Source organism: Prionailurus bengalensis, chromosome C1, assembly GCF_016509475.1.
Source record: "Prionailurus bengalensis isolate Pbe53 chromosome C1, Fcat_Pben_1.1_paternal_pri, whole genome shotgun sequence".
NCBI classification, from domain to species: Eukaryota; Metazoa; Chordata; class Mammalia; order Carnivora; family Felidae; genus Prionailurus; species Prionailurus bengalensis.
Genome location: NC_057345.1, coordinates 213,475,616 through 213,495,413, shown reverse-complemented (window position 1 = coordinate 213,495,413; position 19,798 = coordinate 213,475,616). Strand labels below are relative to the sequence as shown.

Here is a 19,798-nt window from a genome sequence, read left to right as displayed (position 1 = left end):
TTATAATAACCTAAATAATAACTTAGAGAAAAACAGCAACCTTGAATTTTAGCATATAGCTTAAAGTCCTATTTTTTTTTGTAAATAAAATTCATTTATTCATTCAAAATAGAAACTTTCAGCAAACATGAAATGAAACACCTTAAATGTGATTTAAAAAATCTACAGCACACATCATACTTTATGGCAAAATACTGAAAGCCTTTCCCATAAGTCTAACAGCAAGACAGAATGCCTGGTGTCATCATCTTTCTTCAACATTTTAGTGGCAGTCTTAGCCAATGTCATAAGGTAAGGACAAATAAGATAGGAGGCTCAGAAAGGAAGAAACATGTCACTATTCACAGAAGACAAGAACGTGTCAGAAAATCTAAAAAGTCACACATTTTTAAAATTAGTAAGTGACTTGGTAAGATCACCAGATAAAAGGAAATTTACTGGAAGCAAAAATCAATTGTTTTATTAAAAATTTTTTTAATGTTTTTATTTTTGAAAGAGAGAGAGAGAAAGAGAAAGGGAGAAGGAGTAGGGGAGGGGCAGAAAGAGAGGGAGACACAGAATCTGAAGCGGGCTCCAGGCTTTGAGCTGTCAACACAGAGCCCGATGCGGGGCTAGAACTGGGAAACCATGAGATCGTGATGTGAGCCACCCATGCACCCCTAAAATCAATTGTTTTCATTAGTAGCCATAAATAGAAAATACAATTTTAAGAAGCAATATAACTTACGATAAAATAGGTAAACACCTAGAAATCTAACAAAAATGTAAGATTTCCATACTATAAGATATTGTTGACCAAAATTAAAGAATACCTAAAAAAATTCTAGAAAATGGGTATACTGTATTTGTTGATTGGAAACTTGATATCATAAAGATGTCAATTCACCACAAATGAAGCTATATATTCATTGCAATCCCAATCAAAACACCAATAGGTACTTTGTGGAAACATAAGCTAATTGTAAACATAAAAAATAAAAATAAAATAGGAGGTGAGTAAAGAGTTACTATAATCCTTTTATGGAAAAGGTGAAATTTGGCTGGTTTGGCATTGGAAGGAAACAACACAAGAAACATTTCCTCGGTAGTTGGCCGCTCTGTACCAGGCACACTGGTAGGTATTTTGCAGTGAATATTCCCCAGAACCTCAGCTCCTGAGATACTCAGAGAAAAGGGGGTTCCAGAGTCACAAGCCTATAGGAAAAGCTCCAAGGTACAGTCTCCTCTTGAGAGATTCATGGTGGACAGCAGGATTTGAAAGGCTCTGACAAATTCCGGAGAAGAGAAGCAAATAGACTGTGTTTGACCCAGGATTTTCCAATCCTATTTGATCAGACAACCTCTCTTTGAAAAACACTGGCCTGGAGTGCTTTATGTATATATATATATCTGGCTTTTACTGTATCTGTGAAATAGCCAAGAGCTGAATGGCTCATTTTACAGATGAAGAGATGGAACCTCAGGCAGGTGGAGACTTATACCAGGTCACATAGCTACTAATATAGAATCTTCAATGCAATCTAATTTTTCTCAAAAAAAAAAAAAATCGAGTGCTGTTTCCAGGATGAAATACCACTTTCATGCAAAACAGCATTTTAGAAACGGAATAAACCTTCGTGATCTCTTGGACTAGGAAACTTACAACGTTGATGAGGCAACTGGGGCCCAGAAAAATGAAGTGCCTTGCCCCAGGTCAAGAGCTTGCAGGCTAGCAGGAGGAATAAAAGAACCCATGACTCAGTGACTCCCAATTAAGTGCTCTACTGCCCCATATAATTAGGAGACAAATCTGTGTCAGTGTAGGGTGAGACCAAATTAACTGCCCAGAATGAGTAGGTGCTCATAGGTGCTGAATGAACGATTTACCTGAGAAAAGATATGATCCTGGCGCTCTGTCGGGCCCTCGTGTAATTTTGAAATGAGGGTTTAGGAGTCACTGGACAACTGGCTTCTAATATGGTAAGGCACTGAATATTGTAATGTTTAAGAATTTGATCAGCTTATTTGTATTATTTTATCCCCCCTCTCCCCAAAAGTGCCACGTCACTTTGGAAAATGAAAAGGAATTTCCATTTCTGATGAAAAGCCACTTGACAATTCGAATCGGGTACCTCCTGGAGTGTCACGGGCTGGGAAGCATTTTTCCGAAGGGTGTCAGGTCTGAGGAATGGAAGGACAATGCAGGAGGCGTGAACACCTGGCGGAACCCGTGGGGCAGGGCAGGGAGCTCAGGGCAGGTGTAGGTCGCTGCAGGTCAGAAAGAGGTGGGAAAACCAGAACACTCCCGAGGAGGGCCTGGAGCAGAGGACCGGACGTTCCAAGAGTGAAGAGGGGAAAAGCCTATATTTAACAGCAGAGGGAAGAACAAGGAGCTTTGGGAGACAAAGAGACGGCCCCCAAAGAGGGGGATAGGTCAAATCGTAAATAATAGGCAAGAGGAAAATAAACTAAGGCAAGCATTCCGCTGAGTTTTGGACTTTTAAAGGGGCGGCAGGGGAGCCGGGGTGGCTCAGCCGGTGAGGTGTCAGACTTTGGCTCAGGTCAGGATCTCTCATGGTTCGTGGGTTCGAGCGCCGCATAGGGCTCTGTGCTGACAGCGTGGCGCCTAGAGCCCTGCTTCAGATTCCGTGTCTCCCTTTCTGCCCCTCCTCAGCTCGTGCTCTGTCTCAAAAATAAAATAAACATTGAAAAAAAAAAAAGGAACGGCAGTTCTGCGTGGAAACGTTTTGGCTGTGGCTGGTGGCCATTGGGCAGAATGGGCGCAATAGCCTGATGTCAGAGATAATGGCATGACTTCAGTCCATCAGGGGGAGATGTCCCCTTAGGGACAAGGCAAGAGTAACCAGAAGCAAAAGGGGAATGTACGTTTACTCCCCTCTGCTGTATCTTCTCCATGTGTGTGATTCTTGGGGACCCTATGTGGGAAGCAGGGCTAGAGTAAGGCATGATTTAGGGGCTCCTGGGGCCTCTGGGAAAATGCCATCATGATAACAAGTTGACTGCACCCCATCCTACTTCCAAAATGTGCAACCTGGTGTCGAGTTAATACACTTTTATTTATTTACAAAGTTTTAAGTAATCTCTACACCCAACGTGGGGCTCGAATCCACAACCCTGAGATCAAGAGTCGCATGCACCACTGACTGAGCCAGCCAGGCGTCCCTAGTTGGTATAATTTTAGATTACTTGAGAGGTTCTGTTCTTTAAGCTTTATGGGGTGGGGGCATATAAATCTATTCAGTGGATGACCTCTGCCTTATTTTCTTTTCTATATCTTTTTAGCTCAATAATACTATGTCATCCGCAACAAAGCAAGAGAACAAAGTTGTACTTTCTCAAAAGTAATTATCAGCTACATTAAAAAACAAAAGACAAAAGCAAAAAATGTAAAATCAGAAGTTTCTAGACCTTAAAATTTCCTAAGTAGCCATTAACCCATTTGCACCTTCTAAACTTGTTGAATTAGAACCCCTCCCCCCATCAGTAGAATCTGGTGACACAGTTATTAATGCTGCTCATTATTTAAGGTGGGAGGTGGCTGAACGGTGGTACCGGTACAGCAGGTGGAAGCTAACGTACGGAGCAGGACTGCTCAGAGTAAGTGTTATCCACTTCCATTTTCATTTTTCCTGCATTTCTCTGATTACAAAAATAAATGCTCATTGTGCAAAAACTCGGATCTTTCAAAAACACATAATGCAGGGGCCGCTGGGTGGCTCAGTTGGCCGAGCGTCCAACTTCAGCTCAGGTCACGATCTCACGGTTCATGACTTTGAGCCCCGCGTTGGGCTCTGTGCTGACCGCTCAGAGCCTGGAGCCTGCTTCAGATTCTGTCTCCCTCTTTCTCTGCCCCTCCCCAGCTTGTGCTGTCTCGCTCTCAAAAATAAAAAAAAAAATACATAATGCAGGAAGTGAAAGCAATCACTAATTCCATCTCTGAGTGATGCACTTCAGCTGTTTCCTCTTACACTTATTTAAACGCCATTAACATTTATTAAAAAAAATGTAACTACTCTGGTGGCTGTTTTTTCCTATAGGATATGTTTAACCCAGCAACTTGCTTTTCTTGCTTAAGATTTGGTCTACTGAAGAGATCTGGCACGTTGTTTTTGAAAAGGTTGCAGAGTATTCTACGGTATGAATGATTCACAGTTTAACCAAATTTCCACTAATGGAAAGATGTTTTTACAATTATTTCACTCTGGTGTGCTTCTTGCTCACAGATCCTAGTACTTATGTGAAAGCATTTTTGCATAGAAAATCCTAGAAATGGATTTGCAGGGTCAAAGGGTGTATGTATTAACATTTTTATTAGGCTGTACTTGAATCTTACATCTTTAAAATTGCTGTGCAGTTTTAAGTAGTACCTGCAGGATTCTTTGTTGCAAAGTCTAAACATCAGTCACCAAGTCTAGTTTCTTTTTTTTTAATTTATTTATTTGGAGAGAGCCTGTGTGGGGGAGGGGCAGAGAGAGAGAGAGAGAGAGAGAGAGAGAGAGAGAGAGAGAGAGAGAGAGAGAGAATTCCAAGCAGGCTCCACACTCAGCATGGAGCCCGAGATGGGGCTCAGTCCTACAACCACAAGATCATGACCTGAGCTGAAACCAAGAGTCCGTAGCTTAACCGACTGAGCCACCCAGGCATTCTCACCAAGTCTAGTTTTCATTCCTTTTTCAGAAGTCTTTGGAGAAGACAGTTTCCTGTCAGAGGTTGGCCTGCGACCTCAGGTGTTTTCAGTCTGTCAGTGCTGCAACTCTAAAGCATGTCAAAGATATTGGTTATTTTGGGGGGAATGAACTTGTGGAATTTTTTTTCAGATGACATTGCTTTAGGTATCTTATTGGAGTCTTTAGGAGGATTAAGTAAAATAGGTAAATTAAGGTCATCTATTATGCAATTCTTCCTCTTTTCATTTGCTGGGGTAACTATCACACGTTGCTGCTCCAGGGACAACCGTCTAACACAGGTGCAAGAGGCCAGTATCCACCAATTCTCATCTACTTAGCTTACAGTTAATGCTTCCCGCAGTTTTCCAGTACTTGTCACATTAAACCTAAGCCACTAGTTGTGACCACCTTAAGCAATACTTCCATTTCAAGAGAACGAAGAAGATAGAATTTCAAGAGTCAAATATTGATAATAGTACCCTCCTGAGCCTCCTAGCCTAAAGTGATTTTTGTTTCCTCTGAACTCACAATTTATTTAAAAAGGTTTTTTAATGTTTATTTATTTTTGAGAGAGGGAGAGAAGGGGGGGGAGAGGGAGAGAAGGGGGGGAGAGGGGCAGAGAGAGAGGGAGACAGAATCTGAGGCAGGCTCCAGGCTCTGAGCTGTCAGCACAGAGCCCGATGCAGGGCTGGAAACCACAAACCGGGAGATCCCGACCCGAGCCAAGGTCAGATACTCAACCGACTGAGCCACCTAGGTGTCCCTGGACTCGGATTTTAAAGCATCTGTGCTACTCATTAACTTGGCGATGAACTTCCTCTGTTCTTAAAAAAAAAAAACAACTATTTCAGTGTTTATATAAATCAAATCACTAACTGTTTGCTCCTACCTAGATTATATGCTTCAGAGAGGAGGGACTTTTGTTTGGTTCACTGATGTTTCCCCAGCATCTAGAACAGTACATATAAAAGGTATATAAAAGGTGCTTGGGCACCTGGGTGGCTCAGTCAGTTAAACATCAGCCTCTTGATTTCAGCTCAGGTCTTGATCTCACAGTTCATGCCCTGTGCTGGGCTCCAAGGCTGCTGGGGAATCGCTCTCTCTCTTAAAATAAATAAATAAACTTTAAAAGGTGCTTAATACATATTGGTGGAATGAAAGATGAACTCTTTGAAGGCAGAAATCTTATACTTTGCATCCCCATAGTAAATGCCAACTTGCTGATTATAATTAAGCAAAGGGTCACGATTCAAGATTTTCTTAGAGGTGAAGTGTGGAATATCCCTTGCCTAAATAACATTCAAGGTTCTTTCCAGCTCTTACTATTAATCTACTAGTTTTCAAAGAATTAGAAACCAACATAAGAAAATATATTTGCTACTAAAACTAGGTGAAAATAATTGGGTAAACCTTTGATTTAGAAAGCAGGGCATTGATTTTTCTAAGATCATTATAAAGATCGAATTTGAAGGGTGCCTGGTGGCTCAGTTGGTTAAGCGACTAACTCTTGATTTTGGCTCAGGTCATGATTTCCCAGTTTGTAAGTCTGAGTCTCAGTCTGTAAGTCCCCAGCATTGGGGGCTGTGCTGTCACTGCAGAGCCTGCTTGGGATTCTCTCTCTTCCTTTCTGTCAACCCTCCTCAACTTGCACACCCTGCTTGCTGTCTCTCAAAATAAGTAAATAAACATAAAAAAAAAAAAAATTGAATTTGAGAAGCCATATTAACCACAAGCTATATTCTATAAGTTCCTTTCTTGGGAAAAAAACAAAACATCATAGCATCAAGTTGTTAACTGGGAATGCCTCTATAAGCATTAAAATATATATTTAATGTTACTGTATAAGAAGCAAAGAAAATATTTATGTACAACATTTATATTCTGTGCTATACCAACCATGGTCTGACCCTAATGAGAGAGATACCTGTCTTCAAATCCATGTCAAATGTGCAATCATTTGAATTTAAAGTCAATAAAAATAAAAGCAGTGAAAAAGAATAAAAAAGAGAATCAGAGGGAAAGAAAGATCTATCTAAATCTGGGGTATATTTTGAATAACATACAATATTTTTTTAAAAATAAAAGAAGAAAGAGAAAGGAAAAATTTTACAAAGTCATTCCAGAAAAAGTCCATCTTATAAAACATAGTTTAATTCTAGTCTTTTAGTCCTTATTTATGTCAGACCACCTCTTAGTGGATGTTTGGTTTCCTGTGCTGAGACTTAGAAAAATTATCCTGTGGTTAGAAAATAGCATATTCTCAAGACGGTTGACTGAAAAGACTATTTTTTTGGCTTACTATTTTTTACAACAAATTTTACTTTAAAAAGAGAGTGAATTAATCAGATTTGAGATGAACTCTCACTGGTAGATCTATAGTGGATATATTCCATCTGCTTAAAAAAGAAAATGGATCAGCTTGAAAAGGATTTTTTATAGAAGCGATTGACAGGAAGAATAGGGCCTGAAATAAAAACCAGTTTTTGATCTGTTAAAAAAAAAAAAAAAAAAAAAAAGAAGGAAAGAGAAAAAATTAAGAATACTTGCGTGGGGGGAGGGGGGATTTCATAAAACACAGGCATGTGCCCAAGTTAGACTACAGAGCAAAGTCTGAACGACATCAACAAGGGAAGCATTCCTGGGGAAAACTAATGCCAGGCACTCTTAATGGTTAATTTACTAAAATAAAAAAGGAAACAACTATTCATTTGTTGAGGCTTACAACATTATAACACTTGTAATACCAGACCTTCAAGAAAAAGAAAACTCTCAAAAAAATGTTTAAAAGACAAATTATGTTAAAGACTGTAAACATTAGAACATTTTAACTTACGTGAGGTAGATGAAAAGAGAAAATGAAGTATGACTATGGTAACATGTTATTGCTTTCAATCACTAATGTTAGAAAGTAAGAAACTGTTAGGATCATACCTCTTAGAACAAATGGAAGATAGTCCCAAAATGTACAAAACAGTGAATTTCAGCTTTTGAGAAATTCTAATTAAATGTGTAAAAATTCCCCCCAAAATGTTCAATCAAATATTTAAGTTTGATAGGCTATCACGCTTTTATTACTGACACTACACTTGCAGTATTTAAACATCTCAAGTTTAAACAATAAAATATGTATTATTTTTACTTTAAAAGATGCTTTTGAAGCTATAAAAAAAGCATTCTCTACCTACTTAAGGGCTCACGGGAAAACTGATGCAATATTCAAGATCTACACTAAAACAAATATATACAAAGTTCTAAATTTCATTTTATAGAAATACCATCTATTAAAGTACAAGGTGCTTTATCTCAGTGACAGGCTTAAGCTCAGCCAGGAATCAGAAAACGGGTTCCGAGTGGAGGCCCAGTTCAACTTGATCATTTCATGGGCACAATAAATCATCCAAAAGCCCACCTTAAATAGCTAAAGTAGTCATAAAAATAGGCTGATGGTTACTTCACTCCAGCGATAACATAATCCTCGGTCTTATTGTTGTGGAGCAGATGTCATTATGGGTGGGGCCGACGCGCAGAGCAGCTGAAACATTTTTGTACCACCCCCCGCACACTTTCAATGGGATAGAAGGGGCTCCAAAAAGGTAAGGGGAGAGCTCTCAACGATCAATTCCTACTAGAAATAAGGAAGTTTTGATGTGGTCGTGGTACCCGTAAAGACCACAATGAGATTTTAAAAATCCCCCATGATTAACTCCTACCCTGGAAAAGAGATCTTCCCTTTCTCCCCTCCCCTGCCGGCTCCTCCTTGGGACACTTGGCTGAGTCTTTCTTTCTCTCCTTCCCACGCTGAGGTGAGGCTGCACGCAAGCCGGGGACGCCTGTTTTTCTCTTCGCGCGGAGGGAACTCTGCGGGTAGGAACCCTCGGTGGCAGGAAGGGAGCGGGGTGCGATGTGGGGAGGCAGGAAAGCTCGCCAGGGACGAGCGGCCCTTGGGGTGGGAAAAGGCACGCGGACTACGGAGGAGCCGGCCGAGGAGGCCGAGGTGACGAGGGAAATCTCCCGGCTCGGAGCTGGGACCGGACGCTTCCGGCGGGCCACAGTCGCTCTCGGCCTAGCGGGGCTAGCGTTCCGCGCTCCACCGGGGCGGCAGGGAGCTTAGAGAGGGTAAACCGCGCCTCGCACTTGCCTGGGACCGGGTGACCAATAACTGGTAATAGTCTTTGCTCGGCGCTGGGCCTTGTCCTACAATTTCGAACAGAGTCTCCGGCAGCCACGACGCCATCTTGGGACGCCACCGCCGTCGCTAAGACAACCAGGAAGGGGCGGGGCTTGGTTGGGGTCATGGGGCCAAAGCCCTAGTTTAAATCGAACCCGGTTTTGAGCTAGCAGGGGGTTTCTTCCTTAGGGTGATAGCCCCTTCTCCTAAGAGTCAGAGGGAACACTGATCCGTGAGATTTCCACCCTCAGGTCCCCGGTGACCCGAAGGGGAATTAGTTCCTGCTGCCACGGAGGGGAGGGGGTGACCCCGGCGGAGGGATATCAAGCGGAGACCCACATTCCCCTTCCTGGTCCCTCGAAGGGATCGGGAGGAGAGCTCAGGCCGCCGGGAGAGTCACGCCGGGCGGTGGGGGAGGGAGGGGCGATGTGATGGGTTGCGTGTAGGCAGCGGGGCCTTACCCGCGGACGAGCCCGTGAGCCGGAGGCAGCGGGCAAAGTAGTTCCCGGAGGGTGTTGGAACGGGCGGGGAGGGAGGCGGCGCGGGCGGAGGCGCACGCCGGCCGCGGTGCTGCGGCTCAGCTGATAATTGAAGGGACCCGAGGAGCCGCCGCCGCCGCCGCCGCCGCCGGGGGGGGGTGGGGGGAGCGAGTGGAAGTTACTGCCGCGCCACCGAGTCCGGACCGGAGACTTTGGGGCCCAACTAGGTAATTGGGGCGCAGGTCTGAGTGGCCGGGCCAGGCTTGGGGGAGGGGGTTGTACGAGGGGGTGAGGGGCTGGGGGGGCGGCGAGGGGGGGGGGGTGGGGAGGAGCTGGAACAGAAAGTCCCAGGAAGCCTGGTTGTGTCATCGCTGCGATTCGGCCCCCGCTCGGCCTGCTCCCGGCGGCGGCGGGGCCGCGGAAGGACCGGGTCGGGGGTTGACGGGCGAGACGCTCGAGGGAGACCGGGGCCGGGCGGGAGCGGGTGGGGGGGGGAGGAGGGTTCGCTGGGTCCCCGCTCAGGCCCCCCGCGATGAGGAGGGCCCTTCACGGAACCGGGGTAAGGCGTGCGGGTCTTGGGGAGCTCGGTGGTGGCCGGGGGGGCCGGAAGTGGGCTTTGGAGCTTGGAGGGCCTCTAGGAAGCGAGAAAGTGGGGGGCCGGAAGTGCAGGTGGGGGGTGTGAAGACGGCAAGGGTTCCCCGGAAATGGGATGGGGGGCCCGGAAACCGGGAGAGGAGAGGCTCCAGGGCCGGGGACGGCCCGGAAATGGAAACTAGGGAGCAGCTCGAGTGACAACAGTTGTGGGAAGCGAGGGTCAGAGGAGGGAGAGGCCGGAGTGACTTTAGACCGCAGTAAGGGGTTTCCTGCCAAGGGGGAGGGTTGTGGGCGGGCGAGCCCGGAGACGGGGTCTGCGCTGGGCTGCTTCTTTAGCCGTGGGAAGTTGAGGCTGAGTGAGGATTGCGACGAGACGGGCGTGCAGGGGGGCTGGAAAAGAGGCCGAGAAACTTGGCTGAGAGGAGCAGAGCATGCTTCTAAATAGATCAGGATGGAAATGGGGGGTGGGGGTTCAGGACTTGGGAGGGAGGTGGACCAATTGTCACTCCAATCGTATTAGTATTCAAGGCGAGTCAGGCGATTAATTTATTTATATGTGGATTACATAAAACCTATTATATCGTTTGCCCATTCAGTTCACCCTCTCCTCCATCCTCCTCCATAGTGAGTGGGTTTTTAGTTCAGAAACAAGTTAGAGGGGACTTCAAATAACGAAGGTTGGAAAATCCCCAATCCTGCCCTTCGTGGCGCTTCCTTCCTCAGAAGAACAGAAATCCTTAATTTGCTAGAGGGGAGAAAATAAAGATTTAAAAACACATGCAAATCGGGAGGAAATAACACATTTGAACGGCCGGGGCGGGTTGGGGGGGGGGGGGGACGGGACGGGAGGGGAATTGGTTACCCTTGTGTGGTAAGGAGAGAACGGAAGGGGCTGCTCCTAAACCCTTAAGACAGGTTGGTTGGTTTTTGATAACGTCGCTTTACTTTGGGGACGGTTAGCTTCAGCATCGTGTCTGGCGGTGGGTATAGTTTAATTGCTTCGTTAGTTAATTGAAGGAGGGACTGTGGCAGTGAGTAAACGTTCGTGTGTGAGGGGTGCGGGGGGTACGTTTAATAGCGCAGCGAATGTGTTCTGAGTGGCCGTCTAACTGCTCCCCTGCTGTCTCCTTTCCTAGTCGGCCTTCCCCGGATCCTGCCTGGGTTGCCAAATCACCCGATCCCCGGGCTTTACTCCGTTTTGTAGGCCCTTTAGTGCTGTGTTCAACTTTCTATTGCTCTCCAGTCTCTCTATAGATATTTTTGGCATTTCATTTTTTAAAGACCCAGGAAGTGGAGGCTGAGGATCTCCTCTCTAAAAAACAAAACAAAACAAAAAATATAGGGTGGAAAGTTGAAAGAGCCATTGAGTGGGGCAAAAAACCGACGCTCTGAACAAAGGTCCTAGTTGTTGGAGGAAAAGGCAAGAGGCCTATATATGAGGCCTGTGTGTGTGTGTGTGTGTCGCATTTACACGGGGTGGGGGGTGTGTGTGTGTGTGGAGGGAGCAGCTAGGATTGAGGAATGGCCTTATCAGATGTAGAGACAATAAGTTGCAGATGGTTTTATTGAGATTTATTTTCATACTTAGATTATGCAAAGAGATCAGTATTGGGAATTTTAGAGTAAACAAAATTTCCAGTTCTTCATTTTGAAACAACCCTGCTCCATGTTCAACCCCAGAAAGATTGAATTGGGCTTTTACATCATCTTTGTGAGATTGTTGGCAGAGTTTTTATTTCATTTATTTTATGCTTAAGAGAGCATATTAACATGGTTGGAGGTTGAGGTTGTGGGCTTTGTTCACATCTGCCTTTCTATGAATGTGCCAGTATCCGTAAGAATTTAAGGACTGTAATAAACATTATCATTGTTTCTGTTCCATTCCCAGTTTTTAAGGAGTTTGAGTGGTTTTTGAGTCTGCTCTGCTGACAATTACTGTTTAAGTTTGTGTCGTGAACAGGCTTTTTGTTTTAGTTTTTCATTTACTTTCTAAGTTTTGGAATACTTCAGGCAGTTAGAGTTCTAAAGCTGCTAAACTAAAATAATTATTTTAAAAAAGTGAAAGGGATGCTAGGCCAGTGTAAAATCAATGCTTTCACCTAGCAAAGTAAATTTGAAGTAATGTTTACTTTTCCGTTCCAACTTTTAAGATTACTGGGTTAATGTTATCTACGTAAGATTTTCTGATCCTATTTTAATCACATCATCCTAGCAAAGAGACACAGACTCATGGGAATTCACCCACTGACAGTAGCTGTGTGACCTTGAGCTTCTCACTTATCCTATCTGGTCTCCAGTTATCTGTAAAATGGGGGTGGGCAGTCACTGTCTTTACCTCACTGGGTGGTTGTGAGACCCAGTGGATACAATGGCTGTGAAAAATTGCAAACTGCTAAATAAGTGTAATATGTTATCATTAGTTTTAGAAAATTACATTTGCTCTTTGAGGCCATTAAGAACACTTAGAGCTTTTCACCAGTGATGGTGAAGGGTGGGGGGGCGGTGACCTGGATGTAAGATAAGTTACAGCAACTTATTTTTTTGAAACTGCTGTTAAGTTGGTAGTGGAACTTGGGCCCAGTTTCTGTTAAGTTACTCTTGGGTTGATTGGTTGGTTTTGGTCTTGGTTTTCGGTTTTTTGAATCAGCATGGTAGATTTCTACCATACTTTCTCCTGAATAAATTTGTTAATCATATTTAGAGAAATTTCTTTACATTTTCATTATCGATAACACATGTACTTGTTTCGGATCGTGGCTCTTACGGAATTGACTTTATAATGTCAGAGTCTACAATGAAGGGAAAACCTTGCCAAATCTTTTTTTTTTTTTTTTTTTTTTTTTTTACAGAATTTGGGGAGGAGGTGTTTTGTTTTTTTCTTTTAGGTGGATGATGATCTTTTCGAGCAAATAGAATACCAGTTGCCCTTTTATTTTTCCATTTGCTGAGGAAATTTGCTGGACTCAGGTTGAAAAAAGCAACCTGTTTGTTGCTTTTCATCTTCTCTCAGGTTCCTGTTACTGCCAGACTGACCTGCACTTTTCCTTTATTTAAACCATTTTAGGTTCGCTTCAGCTCACCCCTTCCTAGCACGTCCTCAAACCCTTCTATCCCAGGATCTTTCCCATTTATTTCTTGGTTATCTAAATAGGCTCCATTTTGGGATTATAGTGTTAGATTTGTTGACATGTGTTGCGTTTGTTTCCTGACTGGATTATAGGTTTCCCCAAGTCCAGGATTATCTTGTATCAACTGTGTTTTGCATGCAGGTGCACTCATAAGCCTCGTTGAAAATAACACCCATTTTCCTTCCCACTCCAAACCAATAATGTTAACCTAGTCTTGCTGACTGTGCAACCAATCTTCCTGCTTGGAAAGTTTCTTGGTCTCAACAGATTCCTCAGGATGCTATTTGCTTTGGTGATCCCAGCCTCTTCATATCTTCCTGACTGCTGGAAAGGGCTTAACAGTAAGAAAGAATCTGATGGATATTATACAATAAGTATAATCTGTCAATTGTAATGTAATCTTGATGCTTGCAGTTCGTAACATTTGACATGAGCTTTACATTTGTGTATTTTCTTTCGTTGCCTCTGTATAGTTCAAACAGCTGTGTCACAGATTTCTTGAAGGCACAAACTCCTAGCAATTGTTCTTTATAATCTCTGCCTGGTTTGCTGGGTTACTCTGACACATAGTGGGTGCTTGCTGCTACTTAACAGTAAATAGGTAAGTATACTTCTGCTGAACCAGTCTCTTGATTTTTTAAGTAAAATTTAACTTGGCCAGTGTCCTGGATTTTCAAAAATGCAGTTCTTTAATTAAACCCAATATCCTAACTTGATTTTAGGTTATTGGCAAAAGAAGTTGTTTCCTAGGCTGAAATAAATCTGCTTTGTAGTTCTTCTCTGAGGCCTTTCAGCTTTGGGTTGGGATTCTTACAGTTTCATTAAACTGGATTGGCCAGAAGAAAAAGGAACTTGTCCATTATTCAGACCTACCTATTTTGTCTGAGTGTGCAGAAGCTATTGGTAAATAGTTCTGCAGCTCTGTTTGAATTCAAACATCATGTTAGTGGACTAGAGTGAAAAAAACTGCCTGCTACCCTGTCCTCTCATTAGTGAACAGCACTATTCAAGTGAACATCTGATTTGAGTGTAGACTTGGGCTGCAATCTTGACTGCCTTTTCCTCGGTCTTTGTGACCTTGGACAAATAATTTAACCTTTGTGAGTTTCAAGTACCTAATCTGAGCGTGGCTAATTGCCACCTAGATTTAATTGTCATTTGTATGCTAGACACTACTTAGGAGATTAGGCTCCAAAGCTAGATTGGAACACAGGGCTCTTCCTCCACTGGTTCGTTGCAGCACTGACCATTGCCTCATTCGTTAACACCCTTCTACCTAGAGCATACTTCTGTTACATATATAGACTTGAAAGTCTTTGAGTATATCATATTCCTTAGTCGATTATGAATTCCTTAAAGCCAGTCTTCCCCCTTTTTAATCCCTAGTATCTAGCACAGTGTCTGGCCTATAATAAGGAATCTTTGAATGCTTCTTGGAGGAGTAAGTCTTGTGAGAATAAAATATTACTGTAAGTGAAAATACTTTGTAAGGGTTTAATGTCTGTCTTGTTTTGACAAACATTTTGAATCCTAGTTAATCCTAAAAATGATTATAGAAGTTTTCTTTTTAATCTGTTGATATGTATTTTAGAGACTGCAAGTTATTTTAAATCACATATGAAAAAAATGAGGACAAGCCATTTATATTCTGTGATTGGCCCTTGTTTACATATAATAGTTGATCATTTAAATGCTAGATTGAGGCCCTAAATAGATTTTGACATAATGTGTGTATTAAGTACAAAGCTGAGTTTTATACCTCACTTTGAGTTTATTTTTGTTTTGTTTTTAGAAAGGATGTACTTCTATAAATTTGGGTTACTACCCAATACATACTTTGAAGGCTATTTATAAGCTGAAGTGTCTATCAGCAAGCCTTCAAGACTTGAAGTTAAAGCATTTCAATGTGTATTTTAATCAACTTGTTGGCTGTGGTAACCAATGAGTTCTACCCTGACTTCAAAAGTCCTACTCATTCCACCCGTGGGCAGCATTCTGAATAAATAGATGTACCTTGTGCTATAACTTCTTAAGGTCACATTAACTCAATTTGAAGTCCTTATCCTGCTAAACATATGTGATGCCCTGGAAAACCGAAAATGAATTTTTTCAGGTAGCCCTTCTGAAATTCACTGTTGAGTTGTAATTTAAGCTGTTTTGTGTCCTTAAAGAGCAGGTTTGTGGAGATCATATGGAGCTCCCCCTCCCCCTTTTGTTAATCTTCCTGAAAACCAAGTGTTTGTACTTTTCCTTGTAAGTAGTAAATCTATGAACACGCTGTAACTTCTGCTACGGCCCCAGTATTTTACAATCTTGTCTGTGTTGCGCCCTGGGCTGGATGTGAGCAGATTGAGCTGTTCATTCCTTCTGAACACACTCCAGGAACCTCAGCATTCTTGCCTGGACTTTGACTGTTGAGTCCACCTGGACTGATACCCTTCTCTCATCTTGTATCTCTTGTAGTGACATTTACACATTTAACTTTTTCTTTGGGTAGCTACTGTAAGAGTTTTACTCTTCATTTCTTTCTTTTTTTTTTTTTTTTTTTTTTTAATTTTTTTTTCAATGTTTATTTATTTTTGGGACAGAGAAAGACAGAGCATGAACGGGGGAGGGGCAGAGAGAGGGAGACACAAAATCGGAAACAGGCTCCAGGCTCTGAGCCATCAGCCCAGAGCCCGCCGCGGGGCTCGAACTCCCGGACCGCGAGATCGTGACCTGGCTGAAGTCGGACGCTTAACCGACTGTGCCACCCAGGCGCCCCTTCACTTCTTTCTTCCATAACGTTTTACTAGTTATTGCTTTCACCATCTGCCTTAAATAATTAGTTGCTTACTTCTTCTTAAGTAAATTTTTGGCTTCTTGTGCTAAAGGTTTAATTTTTCCATGCCCACAGTGGCTGGCACAAGGCTCCTAACCTGCATGGTATATGGGCAGGGATAGAGTTCGTTTCGGTGACACATTGAGAAACTATATTATGAAGTATTATTAGCACCATTTGCCATGGTTTCTGTCTGCTTGCTTATTTTTGTTTCTCAGGGTTTGGTAGCTGAGTGTAGGATGCTAGAATATAAATTTTTCAGAATTAGGTTCATTAAAATATGCACTTAAGGGACTGATAAGACAGTAGACCATTTTACTGACTTTGTGATGTTAGGTTTAGCATTTGAGAATTCTGTTTACCAGTAGATAAAAGCATATTTATCGATACATATTTATCAAGTGCTACTGTGTGCCAGGTCTCTGCTGGGAGGAATACAGAAGGTTCCTGTCCTGAGTTTTTGTTTCATTTAGTTGAAAAACACTTCTCAAACTTGGTAACTATATATAGTATAGCGTTTAGCATCGAGAAGTATCCCGTAGATATTCTAAATGCAGGTTTTCTACGTGTAGGAAACCTGATAGGAGAATCTAAATTAAGAAACAGAAGAATTAGGGCACAAAATTTGGCTTTACCGAATAAATTGTTGGAAGTACTTTCATTGTGCAGATATTTCCTCAGCAACTAATCCATGTGCATTTCTGGTTCCATACCAGGTTTGCCTTCTTGAAGAGTGCGGAAGAGAAATAGGAGATTTATAAAAGATCTCTTACGTTGGAATGTCCTTTACTGCAAACGAGTTCAAACTATGATAGTAGAACACAACATTTAACATTGTGCATATTTGTTACTAAGTACAAAGTTGAGTTTTTTATACAGTGGGCCCTCGGAGGTTTAGAGAGAGATTCAGTCCTAGGTTGCAGTTACTGAGGAAGACTTGCTACTTGAACTGGCCTTGATCGTTTGGGTAGGTAGAGAAGAATGGGTAACTTGCAAAGGTGTAATTGAGGCGAGGGGCTGATGGGAAGCTAAACTAGCCCTTTGCAGCAGAGGATCCATATTTATGAACTAACAGAAAATTCAGGCTGTGTTGATTGAGGTTCTTAAATGGGAGATCAAGAAATTAGCTTTAACAAATAGACATGTTGACTTTATTGTTAATCCCTGAATAGGCTGTGACAACATGAAAAAAGTGTACGGGCATATTTACTTTGTAGGTGAACTGCAAAGAAAAAGTGCTTTTAGATTTTATTTGTCTTTCAATGAAATTGCTTCCCTTTCTAGGACTGTATGTTATAGGCGTGTTTGTGGTAAGTTTTGGGGTGATAGAAGCCGTGGAGGTAAAACTTGTTGTTTAGTGTCCCTACTTAGTAGTTAGAATACTTCCAGTAAATAAGCAGGCGATGTCTAAAGGACTCCTGTTGCTCCTGTCCAGTCATGGAATCTTTAGTGGAAGCTGGCAATCATTTTGTCTTAACACATTCGTCTGTTGTTTATTCAGAGATTTTTTCTTTTTAAATTCAGAGTACTGGTCCAGAATTAATAACATGACTTTTTGTGAGTTACTCAGTAATGTCAGGTGTAAAAGAAACTTCTGCTAAACATCTAATGCAGTAAAAGAAAAAATGACGTTTTTAAAAAAGCACGTTGTGGCTTAAGTATTTACGTACTTTTAAAAAGTGCAAATTAATATTCCCTGTTTCATCAAGCTAAATATCTTGGTAAAATATTTGCATAGCACTCCAGTTTGATGTATTAGTAGACTGTTATACCTTTTTCAAGAGTAGGCAAGATAGGATTTCAAAATTGGGAAATGAAGTTAGATGGTGACTGGAGGGAAACTGAAGATGCAGAGAATAATACTTTCATTCAGGGGTCTGGTAGCAGTAACATTTAGCTTTCTTCCAGCAGCTTTTCTTTCTAGATTATTCTCGTAGACTTTGCTGACTGCAGTTTGCATTCATTTTATTTTTATGGGGAAATAGCAGAGATGCTAGCAGTTAGTGCAAATTCATGAATTAAATACCTGTTCAAGTTATAGAGTGCAAAATTTGTGGGATTTTGTGGACTGTAGAATAGAGACATTTGTGAAGGCTGTGTATTTTACTGCTACAAGAGACATGGGTGTTTTTTAATGTAAGGTATTCATGCAGCTGTCTAATTTTTCTTTTAGTAAACCTGTATTTCCATTTCTTCTGCCCAGTTGGGGAAAGCAGCCTCGTCTCAAAAGGGAGTTAGGGACTTGACATCTCCCCCTCCGTCCCTGACCCGCAAGCATTTCTGCCTTCCTCCCAGTAGATGGCAACAATTAGGCTGATTTTGGAGAAGAGTCAGTAGTTCTTACCTTTGTGATCAGACTTGTTCCTAATTATTTCTCAAGTGTCTTTAGGAACTTCAGTGTTGATTTACATATTTTGACGTCAGCATACTTTTCTCAGAAAACTAAACTGTCAGTTGCAGAGTTCATTCTTTTTTCTACTTTACTCTTCACCCCGTCTTTAGGTTTGCCCTTCCAGTTGCTGCTATGAGGTAAGACTTGGGGAATTTCAGCCTTTGGTGTGGCCGTGTAAGATAATCTGCTTCTGCCTCTTTGAACCATCTAGTGTTACTTTTCAGCTGCCTGTATATTAGGTCAGGCCATGTTTTCTCCAGGTATCTTCTCATTACACACACTAAGTTTTCTGAAAGGAATTTCGGGAGAGATAAGACACTATCATTTGGGATCTTTGTGGTGGCACTAGTTTTAAATGATACCCAATTTATGCTTCTTGAATCAGTTAAGGAATTGGTCAATTTAACGTTGGCTGGAATAGCAGCGTTTCTTTTCTGGTGGATGGGCCTCCTACTTCTGCATTTACTTCTATTCAGCGTGTGTTAGTTTCTTTGTGTGACTGAAAAAGAAAAATAAGATGATTCATAATGCACAATTAACTTTTCAGAGTTTACTATATTTAGAGATACTTAGAACTTTTTTCAGGATGCCTGCTGAGTTGATTTAAATTTTTGATGTGAGAGTAAAGGATTTGGGAAGTTTCCATATTAAGAGTTTTATAGTTAGGAACGTCCTAATCTGTAGTTCTTTTAAGGAACACATAGAGACTTAGCAAAACAATAGTTCTAAAAAAAATTCTGCAATTATGTCTGTTTTGTGGTCCAGTATTAGAATCCTGGTCCAGTAGAAAAAAATTATGTTGGTTTCAGCAGCTGCTGTACTCACACCTAGAAAAATACTCATGTAAAGACATGTTTGCTCTCAGTTAAGGTAGTCTGAAGTTAGCAGTGGGCATAGAATTAATGTGTATAAATAATCAAAGGGTATGTATTAATAAATATTTTTGAATACTACTGACTTAAAGTCCTAGATCAAAATTTGGGATTCTGAAGATACGTAAGATGACCACATTTAACTCTAAAATCAATTCCATGTTGTATTTCTGATGTGGCTTTCACTATAGATATGCATAATATAGCCTTAGCAGTCATGGTGTGGGAGATTAATGGGATAAAAATAAAGAAAAAGGCTTTATGAATCATAACAACCAACCTCTGTTGCATTCTTTCCTTAGCTCAGTGGTGTGTAGGTCAGTATCCAGGGGACTGGGATGGGAAATGAAGAGGTGGGTGGGGTGGGGATGGATAGGTAAGTGGGTAAATAGAAGAGAGTTGGAGATTCTAGACCAGAAGTGTAATGAAGGTGGGTGAGTGTCTGTGTCAGAAGAGGATGTCATTTTTGGTGGCCAAGGAGAGTTCGTTGTACTGAGTAAATACATTCTAGATTCTGTGTTTGTTTTAGTAGTTTTTTTGCCCCATGACATTACATAGGCAGAATGTACCATATTCTTCCTATGCTTTGAGTATCCCTATGCTTTGAGTTATTCATAACCCCAACTGGGATAACAGGGATTATATAAATATAGTATAATGGAAAATGAGATGGAAGT

At 41.9% G+C, this 19,798-nt stretch overlaps 2 protein-coding genes across 45 annotated transcripts in view; one reads left to right on the top strand and one right to left on the bottom strand.

The window, feature by feature from the left end:
• The window catches only part of FBXO36 (F-box protein 36), an 88,765-nt gene extending 79,833 nt beyond the window's left edge, over positions 1 to 8,932 (bottom strand). Inside the window, exon 1 of the mRNA XM_043578108.1 lies at positions 8,806 to 8,932. Coding sequence (XP_043434043.1) covers positions 8,806 to 8,901 — 96 coding nt within the window. The 5' untranslated portion in view covers positions 8,902 to 8,932. The remainder of the gene's footprint in view (positions 1 to 8,805) is intronic.
• Positions 8,150 to 19,798, top strand: part of TRIP12 (thyroid hormone receptor interactor 12) — a 140,475-nt gene continuing 128,826 nt past the window's right edge. For 6 of the 44 annotated variants that reach the window (XM_043578084.1, XM_043578073.1, XM_043578067.1 and 3 more), the window contains exon 1: positions 9,341 to 9,541. The gene's annotated coding sequence lies outside the window, so the exon portion shown is untranslated. Of the gene's footprint in view, positions 8,261 to 8,417; positions 8,532 to 9,027; positions 9,542 to 9,742; positions 13,378 to 13,509; positions 13,638 to 19,798 lie in introns of those variants that run through there. The other 38 variants (XM_043578099.1, XM_043578092.1, XM_043578088.1 and 35 more) reach the window with 22 other exon arrangements.